This window comes from Hemitrygon akajei, chromosome 2 (assembly GCF_048418815.1).
Source record: "Hemitrygon akajei chromosome 2, sHemAka1.3, whole genome shotgun sequence".
In the NCBI taxonomy this organism is placed as follows: domain Eukaryota; kingdom Metazoa; phylum Chordata; class Chondrichthyes; order Myliobatiformes; family Dasyatidae; genus Hemitrygon; species Hemitrygon akajei.
In genome coordinates this window covers 64,747,563-64,762,744 of record NC_133125.1, presented here as the reverse complement: position 1 = coordinate 64,762,744, position 15,182 = coordinate 64,747,563, and the positions used below count along the sequence as shown (strand labels likewise).

Here is a 15,182-nt window from a genome sequence, read left to right as displayed (position 1 = left end):
TTATATTTAAGAAAGGCCATCAACCTAAAAGGTCGACTTTCTCTCTAAAGATGCTGCATGACCTAAATATTTCTAGCAATTATTTTTTCTACGATCTTGCCATGAATAATTTTGATCAGAGTAGTGTAAGACATTATACTGGATACTTTACCAGGAAAGAAGGGCTGCATGTTAAACAGCTGAGCGTTGTGCACTTCCATTTTCCCAGTACTTTTATTTAACACGCCAACAAAGTACCTGAATACAAGAGAAATTTTCACTTAATTGAAGTTTATTAGTTACTTAGACACTAAATGCCAACTGTTTATGTTTTCTTTAATTTTAGACAGATAATACAAGAATGCAAACACTCCCACATTTTGAAAATTTGTCAATGATAGTCAACTATGTTTTTAATCACTATCTGCTTAGACACCTTTTGAATCTGGCAGATTTAAAGCAGCGAACGCCATCTCATTGGTTCTACCCTCAGCTCCTGACCATCTAGACAGTGAAGACACTAAAGATGCCTGCGTAAGGTTGTTTATTGACTACAGCTCCCCCTTTAGTACTGTAATTTCAACAAATTCATCTCCAAACTCCTGAAGCTGAGACACAACACCTTGTTTAGTAACTGACACCAGACCACAGTCAATAAGGAGAGGCAACACCTCCATTCACATTTATTCTCAACACTGGAGCCCAACAAGACATGTTCTTAGTCCCCCAATTCACGACTGTGTGGCCAGATTCTGTCCTAGCTCAGTCTACAAGTTTGCAGGTGACACTGCTGTCGATGATGATGATGTTGACTCAGGCCTGAGAGGCCAGCGTCGGGCACTTTCATGCCTTACAAGGCGTGGATCGGAAGGCTGTGTGGGACGCCACTCATCACGCAGTATTTTTCTTTATTTTACGAGGTCGAGTTGCAAGCTCAACACTCAACCCGGCACGGATGGAAAGCGTACTCGGGAGCGGCCCAACTGGATTCAAACCCGGGAACCTCCGTTCCGGAGTCTGGTCCTATGTCACTGTGCCACCAGCCAACCGCTGTAGAGGACCATAATTCAAACAATGATGAGTCGGAGTAGAAGGGATAGAGAACCTAGTGACATGGTGGCATGACAACAACTTTTCCCTGAATGGCAGCAAAGATTTTGAGTATGGGGCGGTGGGTCCACATGCCCCTATTTATACCCACAGTACTGGGTTGAGAGCTCCGAGTTCCTTGTGGCCACACTGGTCGAACCACGCAGACACCACAACTGAGAGCTGACTAGCACCTCTTCGTCCTCAGAATATTACAGAAATATGGCACGCCCCCCACTTTGAACAGCACCAATTTTTATCACTAAACAATGGAGAACCTGGTATAGCAAACGATCTGCCCGCTGCTCAAGACTGCTCGAACCGCAGGCAGAGCAGTTGCAGACATAGCTCAGCACTGCACAGAAACTAACCGCCCTTTCTTGGACTCTAGTCTACACTTCTCACTGCCCTCGTAAAAGCAGCCAACATAACCAAAGACACGACCCACCCCAGACATTCTTTCTTCCCCTCCCATCGGGCAAAAAGTAAAAAACCTGAAAGCACAGACTACCCGGCACAAGGACCTCTCGTATCACAAGATGAACGCATTATGGCCTTGCACCTTACAGTCCTCCTGCACATTCCATGGAATCCTGTTACTTCACATTGTATGACCTCAATGCACTGTCATAATGAAATGACCGATCTGCAAGGCAAGGTGTTTCCGCTGTATCTCGGCTAGGCATCTGCATCAACTCAGGAAGTCAAGGATCCAACCCCAGGTAGGGTTTGTGTCCAGTACCAATACCAAAAACAAGCTCAGCTATCACTCATGGAGACTGCTAAAAGGGTTTTCGCTAAAATTTCCATGAACGAGATTCAATCAGAATCACGAAGTGATTTACTGGATATTGTAGGATGTTGTGTCAGAGAGGGTCGGGTAGTTGGGGTGACTAACAGAAGGGATGTGGAAGTGACTGAAGGGAAGTGGAAGGGTGGCGGGTGACTAAGAGGAAGGATACTGGGAGTGACCAAGGGGAAGGGTGGGAAGAGGGGTGGGAGTGAACGAGAGCAGGGGGAGGGAGAGCCACTGAGTGTTGTGTCACGTGTTGAAAGAAACTAGTGGACTGAGCAGACGATAAGTGAGTGACGAAGGGATGTTGTGTCGGTACTGGACAGTGTGGGACGTCCTGTCGCTACTGGACCGTGTGGGACGCCCTGTCGCAACTGGACCGTGTGGGACGTCCTGTTGCTACTGGACCCTGTGGGGCGTCCTGTCGCTACTGGACCCTGTGGGACGTCCTTTCTTTTTCAATCTTTTTATTATTATTATTATTATTATTATTAATATCAACAAAATAAAATTGATACATAGATAATGGGATTACAAACATACACATTACAACTGAACATGAAAGAATACATAAGCAATAGTTACAGTATAACTGAGTATTCCCAAATCATGGATGATACAAGTAACAAATAAACAAGGCAAACCTAGGTATATCATAATATATATTTTAAAAAAACAGAAAAAAGAAAAAGAAAAAAAAATTATGTAAAAAAAAACTAATCTAATAACTAATAAGGGGAAAAAATGAAAAAAGAGAAAAAGAAAAAATGGAAAAAAAAGGGCTGTTTATAATATCTCACAAAAATACAAAATCATCAGTGTCGTCAACTCCGATCCTCTCAACATATATAAAATCGAAACTGGAAAAACAAATAGGCTTGGAACAGGGTCATATTACATCATATGAAAATATTGAATAAATGGTCTCCATATCTTTTCAAATTTAATAGAAGTATCAAATACAACACTTCTAATTTTTTCTAAATTTAGACATAACATAGTTTGAGAAAACCAATGAAATACAGTAGGAGGATTAATTTCTTTCCAATTCAACAAAATAGATCTTCTAGCCATTAATGTAAGAAATGCAATCATTCGACAAGCAGAAGAGGATAAATGGAGTGAGTCCATCATTGGTAAACCAAAAATTGCAGTGATAGGATGAGGTTGTAAATCAATGTTCAATACCATAGAAATAATATCAAAAATGTCTTTCCAATATTTTTTCAAAAGCGGACACAACCAGAACATATGAGTTAAAGACGCTATCTCAGAATGACATCTGTCACAAATAGGATTTATATAGGAATAAAAATGAGCCAATTTATCCTTGGACATATGAGCCCTATGCACAACCTTAAACTGTATAGCACATATAGATGATGTATTAACTAATTGAAGAATTTTATCCCAATTCTCAATAGGGATAGTAAGGTTAAGTTCTCTTTCCCAATCATTTTTAATCTTACAGAAGGGCTCTGAACGTATCTTCATAATTATATTGTAAAGTTTTGATATTAGCCCTTTCTGAGAAGGATTTAGTTCAAACAAATTCTCCAAAATACCTGAAGACGCAAAATTTGGAAAAGTAGGAAGTACAGTATTTAAGAAATTCCTAATCTGTATATATCTAAAAAAATGAAATCTAGGCAAATTACATTTATTAGATAATTGTTCAAAAGACATAAAACAATTATCCAAAAATAAATTGGAAAATCATAGTAATCCTTTAGTCTTCCAAGCTGAATAAGCTTGGTCTATAATAGAAGGATAAAAAAAGCAATTGGATACAATAGGAATATTTAAAACAAACTGAGTCAATCCAAAAAATTTCCGAAATTGAAACCATATACGTAAAGTATGTTTAACTATCGGATTGTCAATTCGTTTCGGCAATTTAGAAAGAGCAAAGGGAAGAGAAGTCCCTAAAATAGAACCCAATGAAAATCCTTGTACAGATTTAATTTCCAGGTTCACCCAATGAGGGCTAAAAGATAAATCTCAATCCTTTAACCAACATATCAAATATCGGATATTAACTGCCCAATAATAAAATCTAAAATTAGGCAATGCCAATCCACCTTCCTTCCTTGCCTTCTGTAAATATTTTTAACCTAATCTAGGATTTTTATTCTGCCATATATACGAGGAAATTTTTGAATCAACATTAGCAAAAAAAGATTTTGGAATAAAAATTGGTACCGCTTGAAATATATATAAAAACTTGGGTAAAATAACCATCTTAATAGCATTAATCCGACCTATCAGAGATAAAGATACTGGTGACCATTTAGTAAACAAACATTTAATCTGATCGATTAGGGGTAAAAAATTAACCTTAAATAAGTCCTTATAGTTTTTTGTGATTTTAATCCCTAAGTAAATAAAAGAGTAATTAACTAATTTAAAAGGTATATTTCCATAAATTGGAACCTGTCTATTTAAAGGAAACAATTCACTCTTATTAAGATTTAATTTATACCCGGAAAAATTACTAAATTGAGCCAACAATGATATAACTGCAGGAATGGATTTCTCAGGATCAGGAATAAATAATAATAAATCATCTGCATATAATGATAGCTTATGTATATCCGTCCCACGATTAATGCCAAAAATGTTCTGTGATTCTCTGATAGCAATTGCCAAGGGTTCTAAAGCAATATCAAATAATAATGGACTGAGAGGACAACCTTATCTAGTACCCCGAAATAAACGAAAAAAGGGAGATCTTTGATTGTTAGTAAGCACCGAGGCTACTGGAGCATGATATATCAGTTTAATCCAGGAAATGAATGTCAGACTAAAATTAAACTTCTCAAGCACAGTAAATAAGTATGGCCATTCAACTCTATCAAATGCCTTCTCCGCATCTAGTGAAATGACACATTCTGAAGTGCTATGTGAAGGAGTATAAACAATATTCAATAATCTCCTAACATTGAAAAAAGAACAGCGATTTTTAATAAAACCAGTTTGATCTTCGGAAATAATTTGGGGTAATACCTTCTCCAGCCTGAATGCCAGTAACTTGGAAAAAATCTTGGAATCTACATTCAATAAAGATATTGGTCTATAGGATGCAGAGTCAGTAGGGTCTTTATCTTTCTTCAATATTAAAGAAATGGAAGCTCTATAAAAAGATTGTGGCAGATTACCCAATCTAATTGCTTCTTCAAAAACCCTGCATAACCAAGGAGAAAGAGTAGCGGAAAAATATTTTTAAAATTCTACTGTGTACCCATCTGGACCTGGTGCTTTCCCAGAATTCATAGAGGAAATAACCCCTTTAATTTCTGCATCCATAATAGGAGTTTCTAATATTGAAAGATCATCTGATGATAATTTTGGAAAATTCAATTTCCCAAGAAAATCACACATGGTATTATAATCATGAGGGAATTCAGAATGATACAGGGAGGTATAAAAATCTTGAAATGATTTGTTTATCTCATCATGGTTAACTGTCAGATCCCCATTCTGCTGACGAATCTTAGTAATTTGACGTTTAACCAAAGCATTCTTCAATTGACTAGCTAACAGTTTACACAATTTATCACTATGTATATAAAAATCAGATCTGGTTTTCATTAATTGATTTTCAATCGAAGATGTAAGTAATAAACTATGTTCCATTTGAAGATCAACCCTTTGTTTGTAAAGCTCCTTACTAGGAGTAGTTGAATATTTCTTGTCAATCTCTTTAATCAACCAATAAAAGAGTTTCCTTCTTAATGCGTTTTCTCAGACCAACGGAGTAGGAGATAATCTGTCCACGTATATATGCTTTAAAAGTGTCCCAAAGTGTTCCGCAAGAAATATCATCCGTGGAATTAGTTGAAAAGAAGAAATCGATCTGTTCCTTCATAAATTTAATAAAATCCGGATCTTGCAGTAAGGTAGAATCAAATCGCCATTGACTAGCACTAGAAGCTGTATCCGTAAATTTAATAGAAAGTTTTAATGGAGCATGGTCAGAGATGGCTATAATATCATAATTACAACCAATTACCGATGGAATAAAACAAGAGTCAATAAAAAAATAATCAACTCTCTAGTAGGAATGATAAACATGTGAGAAAAATGAAAACTTTTTGTCCTTAGAATGCCGAAATCTCCAAATACCAAAAATTCCATTATCAGTCAAAAAAGAGTTAATATAAGTGGCCGACTTATTAGGTAAAGTCTGAGTAGATATAGATTTGTCCAACAAAGGATTTAATCAACAATTAAAGTCACCACTCATTATTAACTTATATTCATTTAGATTAGGTAGAGAAGTAAATAAGGACTTAAAAAAATCGGGATAATCCACATTTGGAGCATAAACATTAACCATAGCAACCTTTCTGTTAAAAAGTAAGCCAGTAATTAACAAAAATCTACCATTCAGATCCGAAAAGATATCGTGCTGGACAAATGCAATAGAGGAGTCAATAAAAATTGGAACTCCCTTTACTTTAGCATTCGAATTCGAATGGTACTGTTGACCACTCCAAAACCTAAAAAAAGATAATTATCCTCTTTCCTCACATGAGTTTCTTGTACAAAAATAATATGTGCATTAAGTCTTTGGAATACTTTGAAAATCTTTTTCCGTTTAAGCCATTAGTATTCCAAGAGACAAAATTAATGGTCTGAGCCATATTCCTGAAATCAACCCTTCGGTATATAAAGGGTTAACCAAATTATGAACTCATGCACCCGGAAGAGGAACAAAAATAAGGGGCGGACCCGGAAGTGACGACATCGCGGACATTTTAGTAGTTTAACATCAGCCCAAATGAAGAAACTAAAAAAAACTGATGTAAAGAACATAAGATTTAGAAAAACACCCCCCACCCCCCCCACCCAAGAGCAGAAAAGACCTCCCCAGCCAGGAAAAGGCTGGGAAAAAGGAGAGATGAAACTAAATCTACCCCCATATCAGCAGAAGGCAACTCCATATATAAAGGATAAAAAAGATCTACCCAAACTCTAAAGAAATAATAATCACTATACTAAAACCAAACTTCTTAATATAATTGGTAGTAAAAAAACCAAAAAGAATATAATCACTAGTAACTTATAAATCGGGTTAAAACCCAAACAAACCAAAAAAAAATTTAAACTGTGATAAGAAATGCATTATAGGAAGAAGACGAGAGAAAAAAAAATGGCAAAATCAAAAAAAAGCCAAAAATATTTTAGAGAAGAAACCGCCATCTTAGTAAAAAAAAATTCGCCTTCGAAGGATTAATAAAAATGACCAAAGCTAAAGTACAGTGATTGAATTAAGTAAAATAAAAAGATTAGTACATCAAAAAAAAACTTTAACTAGAGTATAAAATATAGAGTAAACCTACACCAATAGCCAGAAACAAAATCTGGTTTTGGAAACAAAACCCATCTTGCAACGATCAAAATCACTCATTTATTAGAGATGAGAATCCGTAGCAGTAGGGAAGTTCCCATTCAAAAAGCTTCTCGCTTCAGATGTAGAAAAGAAAACACGCCGAGATGCATTGGGAGGTGATATCCTGAGCTTCGCAGGGTATAAGAGCGCAGGTTTTAGATTTTTCTCATAACATTCGGACATCCAGGTTTAAAAAGAAGCCTTGCCTTCGTTACTTCTGGACTAAAATCTTCCACTAATCGAAAATTGAATTCTTGAAATTTGACCATCCCTACACGCTGAGCCACAGACCCCGTGGGACGTCCTGTCGGTACTGGACACTGTGGGGCGTCCTGTCGCTACTGGACCCTGTGGGGCGTCCTGTCGCTACTGGACACCGTGGGGCGTCGTGTCGCTACTGGACCCCGTGGGGCGTCCTGTCGTTACTGGACACTGTGGGACGTCCTGTCGCTACTGGACCCCGTGGGGCAGTGGGACGTTCTGTCGCTACTGGACCCTGTGGGACGTCCTGTCGGTAATGGACCCTGTGGGACGTCCTGTCGGTACTGGTCCCTGTGGGACGTCCTGTCGGTACTGAACAGTGTGGGACGTCCTGTCGCTACTGGACAGTGTGGGACGTCCTGTCGGTACTGGACCCCGTGGGACGTCCTGTCGCTACTGGACCCCGTGGGACGTCCTGTCACTACTGGACAGCGTGGGACGTCCTGTCGCTACTGGACAGCGTGGGATGTCCTGTCAGAACTGGACCCTGTGGGACGTCCTGTCGGAACTGGACAGTGTGGGACGTCCTGTCGGAACTGGACCCTGTGGGACGTCCTGTCGGAACTGGACTCTGTGGGATGTTGCATCCAGAGTGCCTGGTCCACTGGGCTGGGGATGGTGGTAGAGACAAATTCAATAGGGACATTTAAGAGGATCTTGGGTAGCATATGGATGAATGAAAGATTGAGGGTGCAGGAGGGGCGGATTAGGTAAACATGGAGTACGTCAACACAACATCATGGACCGAGGAGCCCGCACTGATCTATGTGCAAATAATAAATCAACGTAGCAGTGGGTGCAGGAATAAAACAATGCACATCACACATTCTCATATTATGCCCCATTTCCACACCAGTAATTGAAATTTTCTGTCCCACAAAGAGAAAAACTGTAATTAGAGCTCATCAAGTTTACAAACACAAGAAAAGTGAGGTCAAATAGGAAGACCATTCAAATTATTTGAAAGAAAAAAATGCTGAAACCATTCACTTTGTGTATTAACTCTTGGACCATTACAGCTAATCACCTTCTTTGATAGCAACTGTGTGCTAAGGTCACTTTTTATGGACGACACTGTTGTACTCCATCTGAGACAGATTAACACACTTACTTGCATAGTGAATTACACTTGAGAGCACTTTGTCCAAAATTATTTCCAACGTATGTCAGTCTGTCCGTTTCAGCAGACTGCAGGGGGAATGAAAAAGAAAAACTATCTGAACAAACGGAACTATGTTGTTTACAGTTTAGAGAACTGACATCATCTCAATGATCAGCAATATTGCTGTTAGTTATAATACAAAATTCTATGGAAGCAAAAAAGTGTAGTTGTCACTCTTTACAACTCACTATCATAAAACACTTACCAAGATCAGCTGATGTTTCTTCCGGGGATTATTTTTATGTATATTTTTATGTAGTTGAAATCCCACATTTTCTGAATTTGTAAGCTTTCCATTGGAAAACTGAACTGCAAAAGAAAATAATATTTTAAGATCTGGAGGCCCAGATACTAAATATGTATGAAAAAGATCCTTGTATATGGTACTGGGTAAATTTGTTTGATCTAATGCATTTCTTTTTGTTACACAACACTAGTAAATATTTTTTAAAGCTGTTCCCATGTTCCATTGCTCAAGAAAGGCTCTGTATAGGCTGATGAACCTGATACCAGTAGTGGGTATATTCTAAGGGATATTTTATATAAATATCTGGATAGACAGGATTAGGGATAGTCAACATGCCTTTGTCTGTGGTAGGTTGTGTCTAACCAAACTTAAAGAGTTTTTCGAGGAGGTTACCCAGGAGGTTGTTGTAGGAAAGGTAGTGGATGTTGTTGGAGCTCTGTTTATTTTCTGATCCTTGGTGTTCTTCCGGGAGTCGGGAATGACAAGCAGTCTTAATTCCAAGATTTTTATTTATTTTAGAGTACAAACATACAAATACTAAGCTAACCAAATAAAAAGCTGAGAAACAATGCTAAGTGGTGTATGGGTGCAAAGACAAAAGATTAAAGAAGCCAAGATGGAGCCTCTGAAAAATCCATCACTTTCATAGATGTGAGAAATACCTTCGATAGGAATAAACTAGCTAACAGGCTACGTAATTAAAACAATTACATCACATGGGTAATGAACTAACAGTTAGCCAATGAAAAATGAGAAGGGTGAATAACCATTAGTTTAGCTTTCTGCCAGTGAGCGGAGATGAGCCATCACATACTGGGTGTTTGTTGAAAACTACAAATTTAATAAAAGGTAGTATTTAAAAAAACAGCTGTTTCCAACTTTTACTTGACGAGGGCCCACATGCAGATTGATCAGGAAGGTCGAGTCGTTTGCATTCAAGATGAGGTAGTTAATTGGATTGGACATTGGCTTTGTGGGAGAAGCCAGAGAGTGGTTGCCCACTACGACTAGCGATGTCCCACGAGGATCTGTGCTGGGTCTGCTGTTGCTTGTCATCTATATCAACAACCTGGATGAGTGTGGTAAACTGGATCAGCAAACTCGCAGGTGGGGTGGGGTGGGGTGTTCCGAAGTGAACGGCGAGAAAGGCTATCAAATGTTGCAACAGGAATTTAATGCAGACAAGTGTGAAGTTTTTCACCTTGGAAGGACAACCTGGGGTAGGACCTACACAATGAATGCTAAGGCACTGCGGAGTGCAATAAAGCAGAGGGATCTGGGAATATAGATCCATAATTCCCTGAAAGTGGTGGCACAGGTAGGATCACAAAAGAGAGTTTTTGGCACTTTGGCACCTTTAATCAAAGTATTGAGCACAGGAGACGGAATATTATGAAGTTGCAAAAGACGTTGGTGAAGCTAAATTTGGATTATTGTATGCAATTCTGGTAACCTACCTACAGGAAAGATAACAATAAGACTGAAAGAGTATGGAGAAAATTTACAAGGATGTTGACGAGACTGAAGGACCTGAGGGAAAAGTTGAAAAGGTTTGGACTTTATTCTAGGAGAATGAGGGGAGATTTAATAAAGGTATACACAGTTATAGTTAGGGTAAATGCAAGCACACTCTTCTCCACTGAAGTTAGGTGAGACCAGAACTAGAGGTCATAGGTTAAGAGTGAAAGGTGAAGAGTTTAAGGGGAACTTCTTTAACTAGAGGCTGGTAAGCGTGTGGAATGAGCTGCTGGAGAACGTGATAGTTGCAGGTTCGATTTTAGCATTTAAGAGAAATTTGGATAAATACATGGATGGGAGGCTGAACTAGGCAGAATAATGGTTCGGTATGGACTAAATGTGCCATAGGGCCTGATTCTGTACTGACTTGAAGGCATTGTCACATCACTGACCGTTACCATGGTCACACAAATTTCCACCAATACAATTTACTTGTATTTGCATTTGCAGCTTGTTGTTCATTGATCCTGCTTACAGTTACTCTTCTATAGATTTGCTCAGTATGCCTGCAGAAAAAAGAATCTCAGGGTTGTATGAGATGACATGTATGTATTCTGATAATAAGTTTTACTTTAAACTTTGATCTAATCATGAAACACTTTGAATCATCCATGTGTCAGGTTGCAATACCCTCATTTCCATTAAATCTTTTACTTTTTCATACATATACTACAATTATACAGACGTCCTCTCTCCCACTCCAGTCCTGCTCCCCCACCTCCTAGTCATCCCTTCACTCTCCCCAGGCCTTCATGAGAATAAATATTGCACCGTTTTCTTGAATTGCCAAGGTAATTGGTCAACCATCTGGATAGGAATGGAGTCAAGCACAGACCACAATGGGTCAAAGTGGCAGATCCCATTTTCTGAAAAGATATTCATTAAACAATTGTTATTTTTATAACCGTCTGATAGCTTTGATATTTTAACATGATTAGCTCATAAATTACTTCAGCTGAAAAGGAGCTGCACTTTTAGCATTGGTGGGATTTGGATTCAACCCAGTCTAATTCTGAAAGCACTAAGCTAATTCAAAACACCTTTCACACCAGAAATAAAACCACAGAACCTTTAATAAATGTATAGAATGCTTATTTTTACACATTTTAATTCAAGTAATTTGAATTAATCAACTCCAATTTAAACTTAAACTTCTATCAAACATCAGTTTAACTGGTAGAGTGCTCTAGTTTCATCCAAACAAGGTACTGGAGGAAATGAGTGGGTCAGGCAGCATGTGTGGACAGGATGGACATTTAGACCCTTCACTTGGACATCAACTGTCCATTTCCGTCTGTAGTTGCTGCCTGCTGAGTTCCTCCTGTATCTTGAGGAAATCTACTGTACTGATGGCTCTGGGATGCACTGAGAATAGAGACACCTCAGAATACAGATCCATAATCCCTTAAATGTGGCGTCACAGTAGATAGGGTCATAAATAGAGCTTTTAACACGCTAATCTCTACATAGCACCATCCAGAGACAGAGAAGCAGTTTCAGCGACAGGTTACTATTGATGCAATGCTCCTCAGACAGGATGAAGAGGTCAATACTCCCCAATGCCATTAGGCTTTACAATTCAACCGCCAGGACTTAAGAACTTTTTAAAAGCTATTATTAATGCTTTTTGAGATAGTGATTTAGATGCATCTCATATTTTTTTACTGAGTTAAGTATTGTATGTTATTAGTTTTGCTACAACAAGTGTATGGGACATTGGAAAAAAAGTTGAATTTCCCCATGGGGATGAATAAAGTATCTATCTATCTATCTAATCTTCGTACATCAGAGCAGTGAATACAGAAGTTAGGTCCCTATATTAAAGTTGTGCAAGATGTTGGTGAGGCTGAATTTAGAATATCATTTGCAGTTCTGGTCATCTACCTACAGGAAAGGTTATTAATAAGATTTAAAGAGTGCAGAGAAAATTTGCAAGAAGCTGCCAGGAGCTGAGGACTTATGTTATAGGGAAGGGTTGGACTATATTCCCTGGATTGCAGGAGAACAAGGTAAGATCTTTTTGAGGCATACAAAATTATGAGGGATATAGATGGGGTAAATGCATGCAGGCATTTTGTCCTCAGGTCGGGTGAGACTAGAACAAGAGATCGTAGGTTTAAAGTCAAAGGTGAAATATTTCAGAGGAATTTTTCTTGGTGTGGAACTAGCAGCCTGTGGAAGTGGTAAATGCAGGTTCAATGGTAACATTTAAGAGAGGTTTGTATAAGTTACATGGATCGGAAGGGTTTGGAGGGACATGGTCCCGATGCAGGATATAGGGGACTAGGCAGAGATCAGACGAGCATGGACTAGATGGGCCGAATGGCCCGTTTTGAGCTGTATTACTCTATGACTCCTTACTTTTCATAAGAAGCTGCCCCACAATCAGCTCATTTAGCAACAATTTTGTTATGTATAATAGAAGGAATGACATATTCGTTCTCACGGAGTGCTTAAGATAAGCAAGCTCTCCGTCTCTCCATACAACGCTCTTCCAAATCTTGAAAAGCCAGCAATGCCCTATCTATCCCATGATGATACACACATTTTAAGCACTACCGTGGCCACTCAAGTTTCGGATCAGACTATTTAACCACGAAAGACTTGGAGTCGTCCACTTCTGAAGCTTCAACACCCAGCTCCACTCTATCGCTCACTGATAGACCACAGGAACACATATTCTCCACTTTCTATCCACTGCTTTCCCCATTACCACCGTCCTGCCTCAAGGAAGAATAAATATTCCCATCCCACCGCACCAGATATCACAGGCCCTACCGAGGGTGGCCCACTGCTCCGGCCCCTGCTCCGCGTTCTCCCGGTACTTCCACACAACGTGAGCGGCCATCGCTGCACTCGCCAACGAGGCCAAACGCAACGCAACCCAGTCCATCCTCCCACAGCGCTATGGGCTGCCGCCCGCACTACCGCCATCTACAGGCGCGGCGTCTCTGTCATTAGCCGCCCGCACTACCGCCATCTACAGGCACGGCATCGCTATTATCAGCCGCCAGCACTACCGCCATCTTACAGGCGTGGCAACGCTATTATCAGCCGCCAGCACTACCGCCATCTACAGGCGCGGCATCGCTATCATCAGCCGCCCGCACTACCGCCATCTACAGGCGCGGCATCGCTATCATCAGCCGCCCGCACCTCCGCCATCTACAGGCGCGGCATCGCTATCATCAGCCGCCAGCACTACCGCCATCTACAGGCGCGGCATCGCTATCATCAGCCACCTGAAGGGAAGATCTTATCAAGTACTGTCAATTAGCAAATCGGCGCTGAAAGTAAGAGGTAAAAGTAGGTGGATATGCGCCAGCCATTGCAAGCGAGCTGAAGTGGGGCCCAAGAGCACAGTAAGTGTTGTGGTTAATCTGCTAGTAACCTCTTGGATATTTAATTCTTAATAATCTTCACCCTGCAACAGAATTTCTGTAATGGTCACTAAATCAAACCCATTGTGCTAATTTGTGCCCCAAGTTCACTGATCTTGTTTCGAATATTATGGACATTTGGGTAAAGTGCCCTTTTAGACTTTAGTAACTCGGTGTCCTTTGCATTTGACTTTCCTGTACTCCATTATGACTTCTCTCTTTTCTAAATTTTGCTTCCCTCTGTTATTCTGCTTGGATTCCCATTCCCCTGATATTTTAGTTTAAACCTCCCTCACTCCCCACAGCACTAGCAAACAATCCTCCATCCCACCAGGATTTTGATCCCAGTCCTGCCCAGATATAGACCCTCTGGTTTGTACTGATCCTACCTGTCCCAGAACCAGTCCCAATGCCCCGGGAGTCTGAAACCCTCCCTCCTGCAAGCCACGTGATCATCCTAATGGGGCTGCTGTTCCTGCTCAGCCTACAGGGAGCAATCGGAGAATGTTACCTTCGAGGTCCCAGTTTTTAATTTATCTCCTAGCTCCCTAAAACACAATCGTGATGGCAGACGAGCCATCCATGCAAAATTAGCCATGTTATACCGGAGGCAGGAGAAAATCTGCAGATGCTGTAACACACACAAAGTGCTGGAGGAACTCAGCCTCTATGGAAAAGAATAAAGAGACGCCATTTTGGGCCAAGACCCTTCATCAGGTGCAGGGTGCAGGAAGCAAGGATTTACATTCTTGGACCACTGGGATCTGTTTTGGGGTAGGGATGAATTGTACAAAATGGACGGGTTGCACCTTAACAGGCGGGGGACCAGCATTCTGGCAGACAGGTTTGCCACTGCAACATGGATGTGTTTAAACTAAGTAGTGGGGTGGAGGGGATGAACTGGAAATATAAGGATGGAGTTAAAGGGAAAGTGAAAATAAGAAAAGTTAAAAAGGACAACAAGATCAATGGAGTAGAAAGCTCAAGAAGAGATCATACAGTATGGCCAAGTGAAATAGGAATTGATATGAAAGGAGAGGGGAGTATCGAATTAAAAGTATTATATATGAATGCACAAAGTATAAGGAATAAAGTAGATGAGCTTGAGGCTCAGTTGGAAATTGGCAAGTACGATGTTGTGGGAATAACTGAGACATGGCTTCAAGTGGACAGGGCCTGGGAAATGAATATTCAAGGATATACATCTTATCGAAAGGACAGACTGACTGGCAGAGGGGGTGGGGTGGCTCTGTTGGTGAGGAATGATATTCAGTCCCTTGTGAGGGGGGACATAGAATCTGGGGATGTAGAGTCAGTATGGATAGAACTGAGAAATTCTAAGGGTAGAAAGACCCTAA

At 40.1% G+C, this 15,182-nt stretch overlaps 1 protein-coding gene across 1 annotated transcript in view; it reads right to left on the bottom strand.

Moving 5' to 3' along the window:
- Positions 1-13,336, bottom strand: part of polr1e (RNA polymerase I subunit E) — a 50,579-nt gene extending 37,243 nt beyond the window's left edge. Inside the window, exons 1-4 of the mRNA XM_073024056.1 lie at positions 13,223-13,336; positions 8,885-8,988; positions 8,629-8,705; positions 152-237 (exon numbers count right to left, since the gene is read on the bottom strand). Coding sequence (XP_072880157.1) covers positions 152-237; positions 8,629-8,705; positions 8,885-8,988; positions 13,223-13,292 — 337 coding nt within the window. The 5' untranslated portion in view covers positions 13,293-13,336. The remainder of the gene's footprint in view (positions 1-151; positions 238-8,628; positions 8,706-8,884; positions 8,989-13,222) is intronic.
- Positions 13,337-15,182: the final 1,846 nt, after the last annotated feature.